The 19656-nt window shown below is 41.1% G+C and overlaps 1 protein-coding gene across 1 annotated transcript in view; it reads right to left on the reverse strand.

The window, feature by feature from the left end:
• CCN5 (cellular communication network factor 5) overlaps nt 1-9214 on the reverse strand; it is a 30941-nt gene extending 21727 nt beyond the window's left edge. Inside the window, exon 1 of the mRNA XM_087720405.1 lies at nt 9036-9214. Coding sequence (XP_087576531.1) covers nt 9036-9164 — 129 coding nt within the window. The 5' untranslated portion in view covers nt 9165-9214. The remainder of the gene's footprint in view (nt 1-9035) is intronic.
• Nucleotides 9215-19656: the final 10442 nt, after the last annotated feature.

The raw sequence follows: 19656 nt of genomic DNA on the forward strand, positions 1-19656 counted from the left end.
AATGCTAGGGAATTCCTGGAGGCTTAGATTCAAACAAATCAGCCATCAATAGACATACAGAGATAAACCACATTTACATGCCATTTAAAAGATTCATTAAAAATTAATAAAGAAACAAAAGAACTTGAACATATCCCCTCCAGTAACTATTAACTGATAAGCCTGGATCAACACCAGACAAACTCAGGCAGAAAACAATACTCTAATTATAAGGAACCACCAGGAACAAATACCACTATCACCACCAAAACCTGCAGGGAGGATACCATATATAAGCAAGCAGCAAACCCACCTGCATTGATGATATCACCTAGTTAGAGAATGAAATGTCTGCAAACATCCAAGTTCAGAGAACACAAGAAATCCACATGTTTTCATTGATGCTTTTTTAACTGGTAATCTTCCAGGTTGAAGATTCTCTTTCCTAAAATTAACCTAAGCCGTTTCAGCCTATGGTAGAAGCATAGAACTATTAGGAATATATTGAATCTAGCGATGCCTAAGCATTATGCTTTCCAAGTCTAAGCCTTCTATAATAAATATAACATTTATGCAGAATATCTATAAGTCAGAACATTTATATCTGAAGGTGAACAAGTAACTGCTCCGGCCCTCTGGAACGAGCTCCCCGTGGAGATCCGGACCCTTACTACCCTCCCGGCCTTCCGTAAAGCTACTAAGTCCTGGCTGTTCTGGCAGGCTGGGGGCTGTTAAAGCACCCAGCCCCGTCTTAATTGTGACTGTTGTGGATTTTAAAATTGTTTGTATTGTCTTATTTATTCCTTCCCCTGTTTATTGTGAGCCACCCGGAGTCCTTTGGGAGTGGGCGGCATACAAAACCAATAAACTCTAACTCTAAACTCTAACTTGGCGCAGTGGCAGAAGCAATGATTTTTTTCAATATAGAGAACATTACTGTCATTTAATTAAATTAATTACACTCATTCAAAACAGGAGGAAGTAAAAACAGATTGCTCACTGGAAGCACTAATATTAAGGCTAAAACTAAAGCTTCATTATGTTGTACACATAATGTGGAAGCAAGAGTCTCTGGAGGAGATCTGATGGTTATGAAAATTTAATGTACTGGAAAAAGTGACCAACAGAACAAAGGATAGTTGTAGTGTCACTGACGTCACAAGCACAAGTTTGCAAGAACTCAAAGAAGTAGTTATTGACAATCCTGGCAAACTGACGTCCATCAAGTCACAGAGAATTGGAAACAGCTGAATGACTGGTGAATAAGAAATCTCACTCAATCTTCAATGGAAGAATTACTCATAAAATTTTCTTCTCTACTTCCCAATGTTAGGTTCACAATAACCCTGAGAGATGCTAGCTGACATAAGCCAACCAACCTTGAATGGCTAGTCGTATCATTTATGTTACTAGTGTATAAAATTAGCACCTGCACCTCTCCTAGAAGAATGAAATATTTTAGGAAATATTAAAAAGGCAGAATATTGTATTTCCCTGAATGAGAAATTGAGAAATATGCTCTTGGAGACAGAAACTCTGCCCCAACTCCCTGTGCCCAGCAGATATTTTGGTGCCAGCTTATCTACAAGACAAGACTGGCTCAGCCTATCTACAAAACAAAAGTCTCCCAGCTCCAGGGTGATGGGATTAAGACATGACCCCTCCAGGACATAATAGGATTATCTATCAGCAGAGCTCACCACATAGCACAACCAAGCCCCTTTATTGCATCACCTAGAAAGGTTCCACCAAACTTGATTCAGACCAACATAACTCCACATGGGAGTCTGACTGCCACCAATAGAATACATTCCTTGCCACAGGAACAGGAAGCTCAAGTTCAAAGCCCAAAAGAAGGTATTAATATGTCGCACTCTCCACTCCATGTGGTCAGCTACCCAGAATCACACGTGCTTGGTGGTTTTGCTTCATCATTAAACCATCTTTCTAATCAGCCTCCATGTTTCCAGTATCTTTCTCCCCACTTGGAACTGAACCCAGATAGATATTTCCTACAACACTAGCAAAGTGTGAAAAGCTAGCATTGTACAGAATCTCTAGAAAACTTATAGAATGTGTGATGTTTCAGCCATATTATGAAATGCCATGTTATTTAATATGGCATATACTTTCCCAAGGCATTGTATACATACTTAGGCATTGTGCAGGCTGACAAGAACTATTTAGCAAACTATGAAAAGAGAGTCATGAAAAGAAGTATATGAAAATGACAGAAAATATGCTGAATAAAGTATAGAACTTTCTTACTTTAAAAAAAAAAGATAAATGGACCAGCATTGACCTACTTGTTCCTTGCAACCAACATAGCTAGAATGGCACTTTAGTCTAAGCATTTTATACTTTGCTGGTTTGTCTTTTGGCATTGCACAAAATGAGTAAGAAATGTGTGAAATATTAAGCATTTCATACTTTGATATCCCATTTTTGGCACTGTATAGTTTTGGGCGAAGGGAGAGCAAATGGCCTTTGACATATTAGGCCAGGCCTGGGCAGAAAATAGGTAGAATAGAAATTTAAAAATTTTCCTTCTGGGTTCTTTGGGCGTGGCTTGGTGGGGGGGGTGTCATATGACTGAGTGGGTGTGGGTGTGAGTAATGTCGAGTTGGCCATGCCCACTCAGTCACAGGACCCCCTCCACCACCAAGCCACGCCCACAGAACCGGTAGGGAAAACTTTTGAATTTCACCACTGCATTTATGCATCATTTTATGCATAATATAAATTCTGCCGTACAAAAATCTCATTAAACTCCGGTGCTCTAGCAATGAAATCCTAGCAGCTCTGCTTCAACAATAGCAGAAATGGGTGTGTAACAATAAGAAACGTATGTCCTTTATAGCAGTAGACTTAGCAGTAGACTTATATACCGCTTCATAGGCCTTTCAGGCCTCTCTAAGCGGTTTACAGAGAGTCAGCATATTGCCCCCAACAATCTGGGTCCTCATTTTACCCACCTCGGAAGGATGGAAGGCTGAGTCAACCCTGAGCCGGTGAGATTTGAACCGCTGACCTGCTGATCTAGCAGTAGCCTGCAGTGCTGCATTTAACCACTGCGCCACCTTGGCTCTTAAGCATTGCTCATCAGAAATCAATGAAAAACCTGCATAATACATTGGCACTGCCCAGCTGAACTCAGGAAGTCAAGAAGTTGCTACAATTTTCTGAAAATACCAAGCAAGGAGGCCAAAACCAGAAAATAGCCAACAGCCCATACTTAAGATTTTTATCAAGATTGTTTACTAAGTGTCCCACAGAAGGTTTTGCTCAGCAGTTGGTTTCACTTATTTTTACCACCGGTTCCCAGCATGCATGCACACCTTCCGCATATGCGCCCAGCCTCAAAAAAACCATGGCTAAATAAGACAGCATAGAGCCAGCGGGGGTGGACAGGCCCACCCATGATCTCCACTACCGGTTTGCTTGTACCGGTCTAAACCGACTGAATACCACTTTTGGTTTTGCTCCTGCCTGCACCAGATTTCACAGCATCTCTCTCCAGGGGAAAAGGCGTGGGAACCAGGCAGTGTCTCTACCAGACAGCTTCCACTGCCATTCTCCAGGCAGGAGTCAGTAATGCTGGATTATTGCATTATTTCTTCCTCAGGTGTCAAAGATAAAGACAGTTCCGAACCAAGTATGCATCAAAGGATGTATCAATATGAAAGGCCACATGCGCCAATGTGAATACTGAAAGTCATGCCTTTAAAAAAATAATGGGTCATCTGTAGATTCTCAGTCATCCAGGTCATGGTTGTCCCAAAGATGCTTTTTCAGGAGGCAACTGGACTTTCTTATTTTTTCTTTTCATCCAAGAAGCTTCTTCAATTTTGACAGTATAGTGGGGAATGGAAGGATTTATATTCCTTGCAGACAGCTGGTCATTTCCATCCTTTTAGAAGGTCCTTGAAGCACTTGGAGGTTTATCTGTATCCTCAGGGTCACCTTAGCAGTGTTCTTGATTCCCATAGTCTGCCATTTTTTCCCTCTGGAAATCCATTCCTACTCCCACACCATTCAGGGGGTGTTCATCTCAAATTGAATAGCTAAAAGTCTGTAAAGAGTCTCACTCATCTAGGTCAGGGTTTTTCCAAATCCTGTCAGAGCTGAAGAAGCTTCTTGGATGAGAAGTGAAACATCTTCAAAAGAAAAAACCAGAAAGTCTACTTGCCTCCTGAAAAAGCATCATTGGGACTAGTGGGTCATCTTTAAATAGCAAAGTCCGGTTCAACATCATTAATAAAGCACTTTTTAGTTCCATTGATTAGAGGGAATATGAAAATATATGTAAAAAAAGAGCAGGCCCTCCATTGCATGAATCCAGCTGCCATCTTGACTTTTTACTTCCCTTACACCTGTCTAATCTTTTGGTATATTGCTGTGCTTCTTTGCTTTCTTGTTTACTTAAAGGCTCCTCTAATCCACTGACAGAGGGATGCAGTGGCTCAGTGGCTAAGACACTGACTTGTCGATCAGAAGGTCGGCAGTTCAGTGGTTCAAATCCCTAGCACCGCATAATGGAGTAAGCTCCTGTTACTTATCTCAGCTTCTGCCAACCTAGCAGTTTAAAAAATGCAAGTTGAAAAATAGAGACCATCTTTGGTGGGAAGGTAACAGAGTTCTGTGTGCCTTAGGCATTTAGTCATGCCCGCCACATAACCATGGAGACGTCTTCGGACAGCGCTGGCTCTTCGGCTTTTAAACGGAGATGAGCACCATCCCCTAGAGTCAGGAACGAGCACATAGGTGTGAGAGAAATTTTACTTTATCTTTAATCAACTGACACGATGCTACATAGAATTCTGTGCTATGTAATTGGGATTGAAAACATCGGATTCAAACCAAATTAAAAATATTGTTCATTGTAAATTAATTGCATAAAATCCATGGTCAGGATCAAAACTGTTAAAGCCAACCTATCACACCATGTCAGCATTTCACATCATGTTTTTTTCATGATGCTTTTCTATTCTCTCTCTCCTAGAAACAAGCCAACTCCCTTATAGATGTACTCTGAACAGACTGGCTGAAATCAGGAGAAATCAGTCCACATTGCCTGAAAATAAGAGCCAAAAGACAAAGTTGTTTATCTCATTCTCCTAACCCAGTCACCATGAGAATGGGTTAGTCTCATGGTGAAAGAGTACATTACAATTCTTCATCACACAATATGTCTAAAATGTGTTCTATATTTTGCATAGAACTTCATTATCTGCTTAATTAAATCATGATGTTTGTTACAATTTTTCCATGGTGTGCAACATTTGGATTGTCTCCCTGTGGCCAGTTGTGTAAGAGAAGAGTTGACATAAGGACAGAATAAAATTCCTTTGCATTAAGAATTGGCAAGAGGGGGATTGTTACTATAGAAAGTGGAAAATTAAAGCAATGGGTACAAGTTTGATGTAGCAACTATGTTTACAAATCCATCCCATTGGATAGAAATACTGTTTCCTTTTCAAGGAAGATTTTCAACAGAATTTTAATATTTGCCAGATGAAAATCTACATTCTATGTTAAGCAAGGGGATATTTACTGAATTTATTGAGAATGGATTAAAAACAGTTAGCGATTGAGACATCCCCTACAAAAAATTGGAGAAGTTTTCAGATATTGCTTTCAAGCATTATAAATCATTTTCAAATACTTTAGATATGTTATCAAAGTTGTTAGCTCTGACATTAAACTAAGATTCCAGTCACATTTGATATGCAGAATTTTGTAATAACTTCATATGAAGTAACTCAGGGGCGTCAAACTCCCAGTCCATGACCCGGATGTGTCATGAGCTGGCCGCGCCCACGCTCGGTTTAGTAAAGGGGGAAAAAAGTCACGATATGTCACTTGATACCACGAATTTGAAACCCCTGAAGTAATTGAAAGCTGTTCCACATATGTAAATTGGTTAGCTAGTAAAATCCAAAATTACTGATTATATAGTCTTAGATATGCAGCAAGACTTTTATTTTTAGTTCTGTTAAAAGAATACTTTCTGTCAGAAAGTTCAGACTTGGCTGACTTTGGTCTGGAAAATTAAGTAGGCTCAAACCTGGTTATTATTTGGATAATAATAATAAATTATCCAATTAATATTAATTAATATTTAAAACCCAGGCAAGGCAGGGTTTTGGTCAAAACGTAAAAAATATCCCAGAGGAAGGTAACACAAACAAATTTAACAACAACAACAGCAACAATACTGCTGCTAAGAAAAGCTATATGAATGTGTCCTTAAAGATAAACCCTCTTACAAGTAAGGCTCAACTCTTGATTATTTAGTGAACATATTTATGTACAATACAATACAATAGCAGAGTTGGAAGGGACCTTGGAGGCCTTCTAGTTCAACCCCCTGCCTAGGCAGGAAACCCTGGCATCCAACATCTTCTTAAAGACTTCCAGTGTTGGGGTATTCACAACGTCTGGAGGCAAGTTATTCCACTGATTAATTGTTCTAACTGTCTAGGAAATTTCTCTTCAGTTCTAAGTTGCTTCTCTCCTTGATTAGTTTCCACCCATTGCTTCTTGTTCTACCCTCAGGTGCTTAGATAATAGTTTGACTTCCTCTTCTTTGTGGCCACTCCTGAGATATTGGAACACTGCTATCATGTCTCCCCTAGTCCTTCTTTTCATTAAACTAGACATACCCAGTTCTTGTAACCGTTCTTCATGATTAGTCCCCTAATCATTTTTGTTGCTCTTCTCTGCACTCTTTCTAGAGTGTCCACATCTTTTCTACATCGTGGAGACCAAAACTGAATGCAGTATTCCAAGCGTGGCCTTACCAAGGCGTTATAAAGTGGTATTAACACTTCATGTGATCTTGATTCTATCCCTCTGTTTATACAGCCTAGAACTGTGCTGGCTTTTTTGGCAGCTGCTGCACACTGCTGGTTCAGATTTAAATGGTTGTCCACTAGGACTCCAAGATCCCTCTCAGTTACTACTACCAAGGTGGCGCAGTGGTTAAATGCAGCACTGCAGGCTACTGCTAGATCAGCAGGTCAGCGGTTCAAATCTCACCGGCTCAGGGTTGACTCAGCCTTCCATCCTTCCAAGGTGGGTAAAATGAGGACCTAGATTGTTGGGGGCAATATGCTGACTCTCTGTAAACCGCTTAGAGAGGCCTGAAAGGCCTATGAAGCGGTATATAAGTCTACTGCTATATTGCTATATTGAAGAAGGTACCACCTATACTGTACCTGGGCATTTTGTTTTTCTTGCCTAAATGTAGAACCTTACTCTTTTCACCATTAAATTTCATTTTATTAGATAGTGCCCAATGTTCAAGTTTGTCAAGATCCTTCTGTATCTTAAGCCTGTCTTCTGGAGTGTTGGTTATTCATGCCAGCTTGGTGTCATCTGCAAATTTGATGAATTCCCCATTTATTCCCTCATCCAAATCATTGATGAAGATGTTGAAGAGTACTAGGCCTAAAACAGAGCCTTGGGGTACTCCACTACATACTTTCCTCCATGTAGATGCAGTTCCATTGAGGACTACACATTGAGTGCGGTTGGTCAGCCAGTTACAAATCCATCTGGTGGTGATGCTGTCCAACCCACATTCTTCTACTTTATCTAGTAGTAGATTATGGTGTACCTTATCAAATGCCTTACTGAAGTCCAAGTAAACTATATCGACGGCATTCCTCTGGTCCACTAATTTTGTCACTTTGTCAAAGAATGCAATAAGATTAGCCTGGCATGATCTGTTTTTGACAAACCCATGTTGGCTTTTGGCTATTACTTTGTTTACTTCTAGGTGTTTGCTAATTTGTTGCTTGATTATCTTTTCCAGAATTTTTCCTGGTATTGAGGTCAGGCTGATAGGTCTATAGTTTCCTGGATCTATTTTCCCCCCCGTTTTTTGAAGATGGGAACCACATCAGCTCTTTTCCAGTCCTCTGGCAGTTCCCCGGTGCTCCAGGATCTATGAAAGATATAGTTCAGTGGTTCTGAGATCTCATCTGCCAGTTCCTTCAGAACCCTGGGGTGTAATCTGTCCGGTCCTGGTGATTTGAACTCATCTAGGGTAGATATGTGCTCACTTACCATTTTCTTCCCTATTTCAACTTGTGTTCCTAATTGATTTTTGTGGTGCTGTTTTTGAAAGGTTGGACTGTTCTATCCCTTTGTGTAAAGACAGATGCAAAAAATGAGTTAAATAGTTCTGCTTTTTGTCTGTTGCTTGTCACCTTTTTGCCATTTTCTCCCAGCAATGGACCAATTGTTTCCTTAACCCTTTTCTTCTTTTTAACATGTTGAAAGAACCTTTTTTTTATTATTTTTTACTTTTGTGGCAAGCCTTTCTTCATTGTGAGCCTTAGCTTTCCTTACTTCATCTTTACAGGCTCGGGTTATTTGCTGATATTCTGCCTTAGTTATGTCCCCCTCTTTCCACTTTTTATAGGGGGACATGTGGTTATGTAGTTTTTGTGGTACTAGTATGGAAGTGGTTTGTCAGTGCCTTCATTTGGAATATTTATTTCAACTTCTCAAATGAGCCAACAGCCTCCTTAGCCTTTTCTCAAGATCTAAGGAGACTTCATAATCATTCTTACCTGCTGCGTGATCTGTATGGATCATAATAATTCCTTGCTATCTGAACCATGAACGGATATGACATATCTAAGGTATGGAATAGATGTCATTTATCAGTTGATTCACTGCAATTTCACAATATCAAGAAAGAAACAACAGATACTAAGGAGGACATTAAATTTAGTGTTGCCAGCCAGTCAGCCCCAAACAAGAATTTATAATTAAATATCAGAGGTGCAATTATTGTGCTATTCAATAACGCTGTGCTTTTAAACAGCTGTCTCAAATCCCAGGTACCTATGTAACAAGCCTTGATCTGCCATACTACATTATCATCAGAGATCTGGGCATATATTAATTTCTAATCCCTGCTGTCATTTCAGTGCCATATTTTGATGTCATATAACTTATTTCATAGAATCAGAGGGTTGGAAGTCCAACACCCAGCTCAAAACAGGAGTCCTTATACCATCCTGGACAAATGGCTGTCCTACCTTTTTCTTGAAAACTTCCAGCAATGAAACCCCCACAACTCCTGGAGGCAAGTCGTTCCATTGATTAATCATTTTCACTTGACAGCAGCTATGAGTTTCTTTATAGTTATGAATAGTTTTGTTGTCCATTCATTTAACAGATTGTTTTATGTCACATGGGTTGCCTAGAAATAAGAAACAAATAAATGAATAAATCTTACTAATACGTCCATCAGATATTATTAAATATCAAGCAGCCCAATCTTGAAATAAAATGGGGCTTTTCAAGTGTTACTCTGGCTATTGCAAAACATGAAGATTTATAAGTTTTGTTCTGTAAATATTTTGTCTCTTCTCATTAAAAAAAAAACCTCTCTGGGATTTAATGAGGATGTCAACTGTTAAATTTGCTTTGATCAGAAAAGTGTGTCTCAGTTAGCCTTTTCCCATTGGCAAAACCTTTTCCTCTTTCGGTAAATAGCAAACATGGTGTAATAGCACAGCCCTTGTGCGCATCAAAAGGAGAGCTTATTTTCCTACAACTCTCCTTTCAAAAGTTATCAGACAGCACCACCTTAGAAGGTTCCTATCTTCTAACTCAGACAACCCTTCTAATTTACTTATAGAAGAAATCCACCCATTTTTCACCCTTAATGCAGTATCATCAACAATCCTGTTAGATAAGATAGGTTTGGAAATAATGACTGTCCAAAATAACCTTTGTAGAAATTGAAACCCTCTCTCTCTCATCTACTTTCCAAAGTGTATACATTATATTGCACTGACTCCCAGCATTCCCTTGTGGCCAAGTGTGAGGAATGTTAGGGGCTGTAATTCAGGAAAATATCTAGGGAAACTTCAATGATGCATCATTTTTAGGCTTTACACAATAACATGGCATGCATGTTAAACTGATTCCAGAAATCTATAGGGAACCAATGTGATTCACTGTAATATGCTCTTGCTACAGTTAGGATGAACATCAATGATTTGAGGAATTTATAAAGACTCTCAAGGCTTGTCCATGGAATGAATGATTATATTATTTTTAGCATAGTGTTTCCACAGACTCCTAGATATCTTGGATCCAATTCATAAATCCAACCACTTCATTCTTCCCAACCAGTTCTTTCCCAAGTGGACGATCGTTATCAAGTACAGAAAAATTGAGCTCCAACAAAATAGCCATGTGAGATATATTAAGATGAGAGATTAATGGTGGCCCCCAAATCCCCCAGAGTCTTCACGCTTGAGTAAAAATATTTTTGTGAAGTTAGTTGCAAACTCAAAGATCCCATCACATGTTATTTATTTATTTAGCAAATGGCAAAAATGTTAAAAAGCTCAATAACATGTGAATCCAAAAAATGCAATAATTTAAAAAACTACATGACTGTTAGTTAGTATTTTTTTTGGTACTTTTTTGGTATTTATTGTACATTTATAGGCCGCCCTTTTCCCTGAGGGGACTCAGGGCGGCTTACAATAAAAGGGGAAAGGGAGTGTAGGACAAATACAAAAAGAAATGTGAACAAGAATAAATCAAACAGTAAAACACAACATTCACTCGACATTCGGGAGGGGCGAAAGTAAAAACTTATCCCCAGGCCTGACGGGCTAGCCAGATCTTGAGGGCTGTGCGGAAGGCCTGGACGGTGGTGAGGGTACGGATCTCCACGGGGAGATTATTCCATAGCGTCGGAGCCGCAACAGAGAAGGCTCTCCTCCGAGTAGTCGCCAGTCGGCACTGACTGGCGGATGGAATACGGAGGAGGCCAACTCTATGCGATCTGATGGGACGCAGGGAGGTAATTGGCAGAAGGCGGTCTCTCAAATAGCCAGATCCACTACCATGGAGCGCTTTATAGGTGGTAAGTAGGAGCTTGAAGTGCACCCGGAGATCGACAGGTAGCCAGTGCAGCTCACGGAGGATCGGTGTTATGTGGGCGAACCGTGGTGCGCCCACGATCACTCGCGCGGCCGCATTCTGGACTAGCTGAAGTCTCCGGGTGCTCTTCAAGGGCAGCCCCATGTAGAGCACATTGCAGTATTCCAGCCTGGAGATCACAAGGGCTCGAGTGACTGTTGTGAGGGCCTCCCGATTCAGGTAGGGCCGCAACTGGCGCACCAGGCAAACCTGGGCAAATGCCCCCCTGGTCACAGCTGAAAGATGGTGGTCAAAACTCAGCTGTGGGTCCAGGAGGACTCCCAAGTTGCGGGCCCTTTCTGAGGGGTATAAGTTTTGTCCCCCCAGCCTGAGTGATGGTACGTTGGTCAAATTTTTGGGAGGAAAACACAACAGCCACTCGGTCTTGTCTGGGTTGAGTATCAGCTTGTTTGCTCTCATCCAGTCTTTAACGGCCTCAAGACCCCGGTTCATCACGTCCACCGCTTCATTGAGTTGGCACGGGGCAGACAGATACAACTGTGTATCGTCCACATATTGGTGGTATTTTATCCCGTGCCTTCGAATGATCTCGCCCAGCGGTTTCATGTATATGTTAAATAGTAGGGGGGATAAGACCGAACCCTGCGGCACCCCATAAGTTAGGGGCCTCAGGGACGATCTCTGCCCCCCCAGCAACACCGACTGCGACCTGTCCGAGAGGTAGGAGGAGAACCACTGCAAAACAGTGCCGCCCACCCCTATCTCCCGCAGTCGTCGCAGAAGGATATCATGGTCAATGGTATCGAAAGCCTCTGAGAGGTCAAGGAGAACTAGGATGGAAGCACGGCCTCCATCCCTAGCTCTCCAGAGATCATCGGTCAATGCGACCAAAGCAGTTTCTGTGCTGTAACCGGGCCTGAAGCCAGACTGGAAGGGGTCAAGATAGTAGATAGTAGATAGCTTCTCCAATGCACAAATCATGTATTCTACCACTAAGCTTTAGTTCTTATACAGCTTTAAACCAGAGGTGGTTTGCTGCCGGTTCGGCCCAAATTGACTGAACCAGAAGCAGCAGCAGTGGGAGGCTCCGCCCACCCGCCCGGACGCTTCTGCACATGTGCAAAAGCATTGCCCCCCCCCCCGAACCAGTAGTAAAGAAATTGGCAACACACCTCTGCTTTAAACTTTAAGTGATTCTTTCTATATTTTCCAGAATAATCTTAGATAGCTTTCCCCAAACACAAGTGCATTCTAGATTTGTGGGTCTCAACTTCCAGAATTCTTGATATAGCCATTCTGGATGCTGAAGTGCACATACCTGGGCAATACCAATGCAGAAGACCACCTCCCAAATTATTTCAGCATAACTATATTTGTGCAGAGGTATATTTTTTATTTATGTACTAGCAAACAGTGGACCAAACTGGTACCTTACATTATACTCCATCTAGTGGATAAACCGCAAAAATTCTTCAGGGGAAAAGCAAAGTACATAATTGCTCAGCTTATATATTGAATTATAAACCAAAGAGGAAATGAGAATATAAATCAGGAAAGAAATAGTTTTGTAATATCAGACACAAACACCAAACATAGTTGTTTTTTTTTACACGAGTAATTTTTGCAGTAAGCTGCTTTTTTGTGAAAAGGCACAAGTCTAATGGTATCTGAGAAAGATTTTGAGAAACAGGTGAAGAGATATTCCTAGGGACAGGCAGATAAGAGAGAGACCATAACCCAGAGATGCATAATGGGTGGAGAAAGAAGCCCAAGTAGTAATGGAAATGGTGGGAGATTTATACTTTCAGACTTACAACAGAATAAGCTCATCTGGTTGTGCTGCCTATCTGGTCTACCTGGGAAAGCTGTTATCAATCTTGCAAATCTGATACCCTCTTTCAAAGAGAAGAATTTCAGTCTTCAAGGAATTCTGCTATCTGCCAAACATCTGGCTGTAGCATTGTTGCAACACCAGCACCAAGTGGATGCACCAATGATCAATTTGCAAAATTCCATGATATAACCTCGTAGATGACCCCACTCTGTGAAGGATCTTGGAGTACTCATCTCAAACGATCTAAGTAACAACATTGCCAAAAAGGCATTAAGAGTTGTCAGCCTAATCTTGTGAAGCTTCTTCTCCAGTAATATTGTACTGCAAACTAGGGCATACAAAACCTATGCACAATATTGGAAAAAAGAAAATACACCATCAGAGCTAGATATAATCAGAAAAGTGTTGGCCTGTGCGGAAGCAGATAGGCTCACTCTTGAACTTAAAAATAAAGGGGAATCAGAATATTTTGAAGTCTGGAATAGATTTTATGACTGGTATAAGACAAGGTGACAAGACTGGAACAAACTGTATATATTGTGATTGGACAGAAGGATTGATAATGTATTAAGTAGGCTAATTGTCAATAGTTGTGATTAGCTGTATATAATGTGAATGTATAGTTACTCCGACTTCACGGTACTGCATTTTAAATGTAAAAATAATAAAAATATATTGAAAAAAAAACCTTTTGCTACACCAATTCTACAGTCTGACCTAAGTGTAGTACACAAAATTATCCACTACAACATCCTACATGTCAATGACTACTTCAGCTTCAACCATGAGCAAACAATAGATACAAACTCAAGGTAAACCACACCAAACTCGATTGCAGAAAATACGACTTCAGCAACAAAGTGGTTAATGCCTGGAATGAACTACTTGACTCTGTTGTTACATCCCCAAACCCCCATAATTTTAACCTAAGACTGTCTACTGTTGACCTCACCCCATTCCTAAGAGGTCAGTAGGGGTGTGCATAAGCACACCAGCATGCCTACCGCCCCTGTCCTATTGTCTCCATTTATTCGTACCCATTTACTGTGTTCATACTTATGTTTATACTTATACCTGTTACATATTTGACAAACTAATAAAATAAAATAAAATAATGCACAATCTGTGGCAGCAGAACTGATAGAGGTTAAACCAACAATCTTGCATTCCTATGGGAGCTTGCCAAAGAAACTGACATAGCCACAGGATCTGGGAAACAAGAAACACAACATCTAAAGAGTTATTCTCTATATCACAGGGCACACATGGCAATCAGCATATCTGTGCTCAAAAGCTGTCAACTCCTAACAGCTGCTCACAACTAAGCCTTATTAGTTAGATTTGTTGAAAAGGAAAGATATAAGATTACAGCATCTGAAAACAGAATAGGTAGGTTTCTGGGCTCCATTTATCAGTAAGTACCATATGTTAAGGAGGAGCTTTCTCTGATCCCTTTAATCCTCCGTTAAAATATCTTTTCACACATGAGAGATACTGCTGCCCATTTACATAATAAGGGATGCCTAAAGGTAATCCTCAATTTGTGACTGGTTGCTTAATGACCGTTCAAAGTTATGAATGAAATAAAAAAAGTTACAGTACTTACAATCTCTTCCTAGTTGCAACTGCCACATGCCCCCCCCCCCCTTCCCCCAGGCACATGAGTGCATTTTGGGCACTTGGCAACTGCTCACATTTAGACACAGTTGCAACATCCTATAGTCGCATGATTGTGATTCGCCATGTTTTTTCCTGTTTTCTGCAAAAAAGCAGCAATATAGTATGTATTACAGTATTTGGCCACAATATAGAAATGCCCCCAAAATATCTATATGGTGATATTCACAAGATCATCAGCAGTTAAGCTTGACTTGAGGTAGTCTTTTTATAGTTCTAGGAGCATAAACATCGGCGCTGAAGAAGCAAGAAAACATAATCCAGACGCCTAAATTTAAAAGAACAAAAGGAGTACAGATTGAAAGACTTCCTTAAAAAAAACTCCCCTAAAATTTCTGAAAAGCAATTAATAAAATGGGCTGAGCTTCAATCACTGGGATTAGCAGGGGAATTCTGGGAGCTGAAGTCCACACATTTTAAAAGATGATCAACTCGATAGACTAATCTCTAAGGAACAGTTTTGCCAGGTGGGAGGGAGAGGCTGGGACTGCAAAGATTCTCAAGGAAGCTTGAGGAAAAATCTATGGGAGCAATGCACAAGAGTCTGTATAGGAAAAACAGATCTGAATATGGAGGATCACAAAAATATTGAACAGCATGAGGGCAAGATTGAAATTGATTTGACTACCTCCACCCATTGCCCGTACCATTCCAACAATAGGAAGAAAAAATTCAAAGAGAAAAGAAAATAAATTCTTGCCAATATCTTTCTGAATAAAGAACCTCCCAGCTCAAGAATTCTACCTTCTCAATTTCTGGAAGTCTGATTTTGTGTTGGTAATACAAACTTCCTCCCTGAGCTATTTGCTTGCCAAGATCAAACGTTTTCTCGCTCTTGGCCTGTTGGCAAATGGACTGGTGCCCAGCGCCAGGAGAGAATACAAGCATGCCAATTAACATTTTTTGCATGCTGACAACTTCACTGATTGGAAAAGCCATCTGACTGGGACAAAGGCAGAATGCAAGGGATTATCTGATATCTCTTTCACAGCAGCTTTATGTGGAACATTATTAAGTAGAGAATAAAAATGATGTTTAGAAATTAGGTGTGCACTAGAGAATTGTGGGCTGTCTAGATCTTCCATTTCTTTTTAATTTTTTACCACAATTCGACATGGCCTGGGTTTGCACAATTCAGCCATAAACTAGTCGACCTACCACAAATATTGCCAAGGTTTGCAATTTTGTGAAAAGCGTGCAAATTGTTACTTTATTGAAGTGGTATTCTGTCATTACGAATGAAGAGAGATGCATGTGGGATATTTTATGCTGGTGTGGCAAAATAACCTGAATAGATTATGGTATGAGCAAGTGGGAATTCAGAAATGATCACCTATTTCACAAAGTCAGAAGGACAGCTTGGTCATTTTGCAGCTATCAGCCCACATTCAGTGGCCCTGAAGAAACTACTCAGGAGAAGGGGAGGGCAACAGTTTGGTATTCCTGTAAATCTGGGCATTCCCAAGCACAGCCTATTTCCATCTTGACCAGTGTTTCTCCGCGAGTGGAGGATTTGCGGAATTGAAGTCCACACATCTTAGAGTTGGCCAGGTTAAGAACCATTGCTTTTCCCAGTTGGAATGTAAAATAACCATTTATTACACCAAACGATTAGTCACAGATGATGTCCACAGTGGTAGCATTTGTAAACAATGCTTACTAAACATATTCAATCTAATTTTCTTGGATTTGCACAACCTGCTTAGTTGTTATCTAACTCCATCTCTGGGTTTTCAGAGATATGTGTTTGCTGTGATTAGTACACTAACATGTGATTGGTTAGTTTGTTTATCATTGTCTTGTACAAAAAGATGTTAGGTGAAATGGTATAGGATCTCCTGCTTGAGCAGGGGGCTGGACTAGAAGACCTCCAAAGTCCCTTCCAGCTGTATTCTGATTTGATTTGTATGGAATGTACTGGCTCAGTGAATTGCTTTTTCCCTTAATTTTAATAAGGAGCATTTGTCTGTGTATAAAAATATCAAGGTGACAGCAGTGACTTCAGTTCAAACCTCGCCAATTTTTAACATGCATTGCATTCAGAATGCATGTTAAAAAGGGGGGGGGGTTGTTGACCTCTCAGTCATACTGAATTTTTTGGCACTCCCCACCCAAACGTCCCTCATTTTATCCTCATTTCAAAATCTGGATCTGGATCTTGTCTCTATCCTTGTATTTTTTTAATCCCCTTCAAAGATAATAAATACAGATTCTTTAATAAGAACAACTTGATCTCATAGTCATTTTGTTAAGTTAAGGGGAAAAAAGCATGTTTTTGATATGCTCTCCTTCATTTCAAAGATATCCTGTGGGATGAATTCTTCATTCTTCTGGAATGTCACATCTGAGTTGACCAAAGTAAAAGAAGAAGAAAAAAGTCTGTGTTGCATATTTTGAGATCTCTGTATTATTTTACATGGGAAGTCACGGCCACCCTACAGGCTTGTGCTTTGCAAGCTGGCAGATGACTTTCTACCCTAATAAATGGGTATTTTCCAACTGGCAGCCATTTTGTGTATGCAAGGGTTTCATGGCTATCATTTTGTGAATGAACTCATCATCTGCTGCCTTAACTTCAAAATGTTCTCCCAGCTAGAAATGGCTGCTTTCCTTTGCTCTAGGTCTCAGACATTAGTTTTCCCATCACCTGCCTCTCAGAGCCTTTTAATGGGAGTTTCAAGATAGTCTTTGACATCTTCTGTGTTCTGACTTCGGAGAGATTAGGTTGACCAAGTGCTGTCAATTTCCACAATTTTTATCCTGTAAACCAAGGGGTTTCATTTTTTTTATCCTCTTGAGCCAATAAAAAAAAAATGCAGCTGCAACTGTGTGTGTAAGAGAGACCGTGAATGTGCCTGTATTGTGTGTGTGTGTGTGTGATTCATCTGAGCAAAATAAACTTTTGGTTTAGTCTGGTTATGAAAGCAACGATGTCGCCTAAAAGCTATGCAAGGCCACAAAACACCCTGTATTTGGAGGCATGGGAGGATGGGAGGAGCTAGATGGATTCAAAATCAGTGGGAATCATTGGGAAACATAATTGCTCTGGCTCCAGCCGTGATTTATCTGAGCAATATAAAGAGGCTGAGAATGTAGGGAATGCAGAGTAATTTGTAAAAGGTGTTTGGCTTCAACGTTCAAACAAGTTGCTTTTATGGTGAGCAGATGGCAGTTTCTCTGCTCTTGAAACAATACTGAGATGATGTTTCATGTTTCTCATGTTCATACATATTACTATATTCTCTGATAATGGTGATGTTTCCTATCATTTCAGTGCATGGAAACACTTGGTATTGGTGGAAATCTATTCTGCACCTAATCAGAATGGCTTTACACAGCTATGTATCTACATACCCGATTTGGTGTTCTTCTCGGAGTGCCTATGTGACCCGGAATTGGTGGACCTGTCCTTGGTCCCCTTGTATCCCACCCCCATAGGGAGACAGGACCTATTAGACTGGTCTGCCCCCATTGACTAATGGACCCAGATGGGTTCCAGAAGGAGCTGGGGGTTATAATTGCAGATCTATTGCGCAGTCAGTCCAGCTGTCAGTCACTGTTTGGAATAGGAAGGTGACTGAGGCTCTGGATAGGATTGCACCCATGCGACCTCTCCTCATCTGTAGATCAGAAGTGGATTGCTCTCAGTTTGGCCCGGTTCGGGTGAACTGGTAGCGGTGGCAGCGGGAGGCTCTGTCCACCTACCCGGATGCTTCTGCGTATGTGCAGAAGCATTGCAAGCACGCACGAGTGAACTGGTGGTAAAAAAAATGGAAACCCACCACTGCTGTAGACCACTCTGTGCCCTGTGGTATACAGAGGAACTGAGAGGGATGAAACACATGAAGAGACATCTAGAGCACCGCTGGCAAAAGGGATAAAACCGATTGAACATGAGTAAGAGCTGCTATAAAGGCCTACCTCGTGACAATTTGTGCTGCAAAGTGTTTCTCCACACTAATTGCATCTGCAGATAATCAGCCAGCGACGCTCTTTAAGGTGAGCCTCCTCCTCCTGGGGAATGAGGAGCTTGAGGTCAACCTGAAGGGGCATGCTTAAGAATTTGCCGATGTTCTGGAAGTCAAAATCACTCAACTTCATTTCCAGTTAGATGCTGGTATGGTTGATGGTCTGGTGGAAGCCCTTGAGGCAGGTTCTTGCCCTGTTATCTGGGAACAGTTTGACCCTATTGCTCCTCAGGAAGTGGACAGGATCCTAGGGAGTATACATGCAAGCACCTGTGTTTTAAACCCAAGTCCCTCCTGGCTTGTAAAAGCTTCCCAGGAGGTGACAAGTGGGTGGACTCTGGCAGTGATTAATGCTTCCCTACAGAAGGGAGCAATGCCCCAGCACTTTAAGTAGGCTATCATCTGCCTTCTTAAGAAGCCATCGCTGGATTCCACACGGTTGGATAATTTCTGACCTGTTTCCAATTTTCCCTTTCTGGGGAAGTTTGTTGAGGTGGTTGCATGGCAGCTCCAGAAGTTTCTGGGTGAAATGGATTATCTCGACCCCTACCAGTCAGGATTCAGGCCTGGATTTGGAACAGAAATGGCATTGGTCCTATTTTTGGATGATCTCTGGCAGGAGTGGGATGGGGGTAGTACATCCACTCCCGAAGCCACTCCAAGAAAATACCATGGTCAACTAAAATAATAGGCAAACAATTGATAAAAACTGAAGGCAAACCGCTTCAAACTCAATTGCAGAAAATACAACTTCAGCAACAGAGTGGTCAACACCTGGAATGCTTCACCCGACTCTGTGGTTACAGCTTCAAACTCTCACAGCTTCAATCTCAAACTGTCTACCAGGCACCTCAACCCATTCTTAAGAGATCCGTCAAGAGGGCGTGCATAAGCACACCAGTGTGCCTATTGCCCGTCTTATTTATCTGTATTTACTTCCTTTGTTCATGTTTATGTTCATACCTATACTGGTTATCTTGTACATGTTTGACAAATAAATAAATGTGGCAGATTTTTTCTTGCCAGGGTGTATTTATGGCATGGTTATTTATGCATCAGAAAAGGGTCAGGTTCAGGGGTGGGTTCCAGCTGCTGCTGCTGGTTTGTTCAGGGATGTGCTGCACACATGCACGCTACAAAAATGCTTCTGTGCATGCGCAGAAGCAAAAAACAAGATGATGGCATCTATGGTGCCGCCGATAGAACCGGTTTGGGGGCATGGCAGGCCGAGTTACTACCTACTGTGGGAGACTGGATTGCACTCAGCCGAACTGG

Source organism: Thamnophis sirtalis, unplaced genomic scaffold (assembly GCF_051295495.1).
Source record: "Thamnophis sirtalis isolate CommonGarterSnake01/CBP01778 unplaced genomic scaffold, rThaSir2_p1.2 scaffold_7, whole genome shotgun sequence".
Taxonomy (NCBI): Eukaryota; Metazoa; Chordata; class Lepidosauria; order Squamata; family Natricidae; genus Thamnophis; species Thamnophis sirtalis.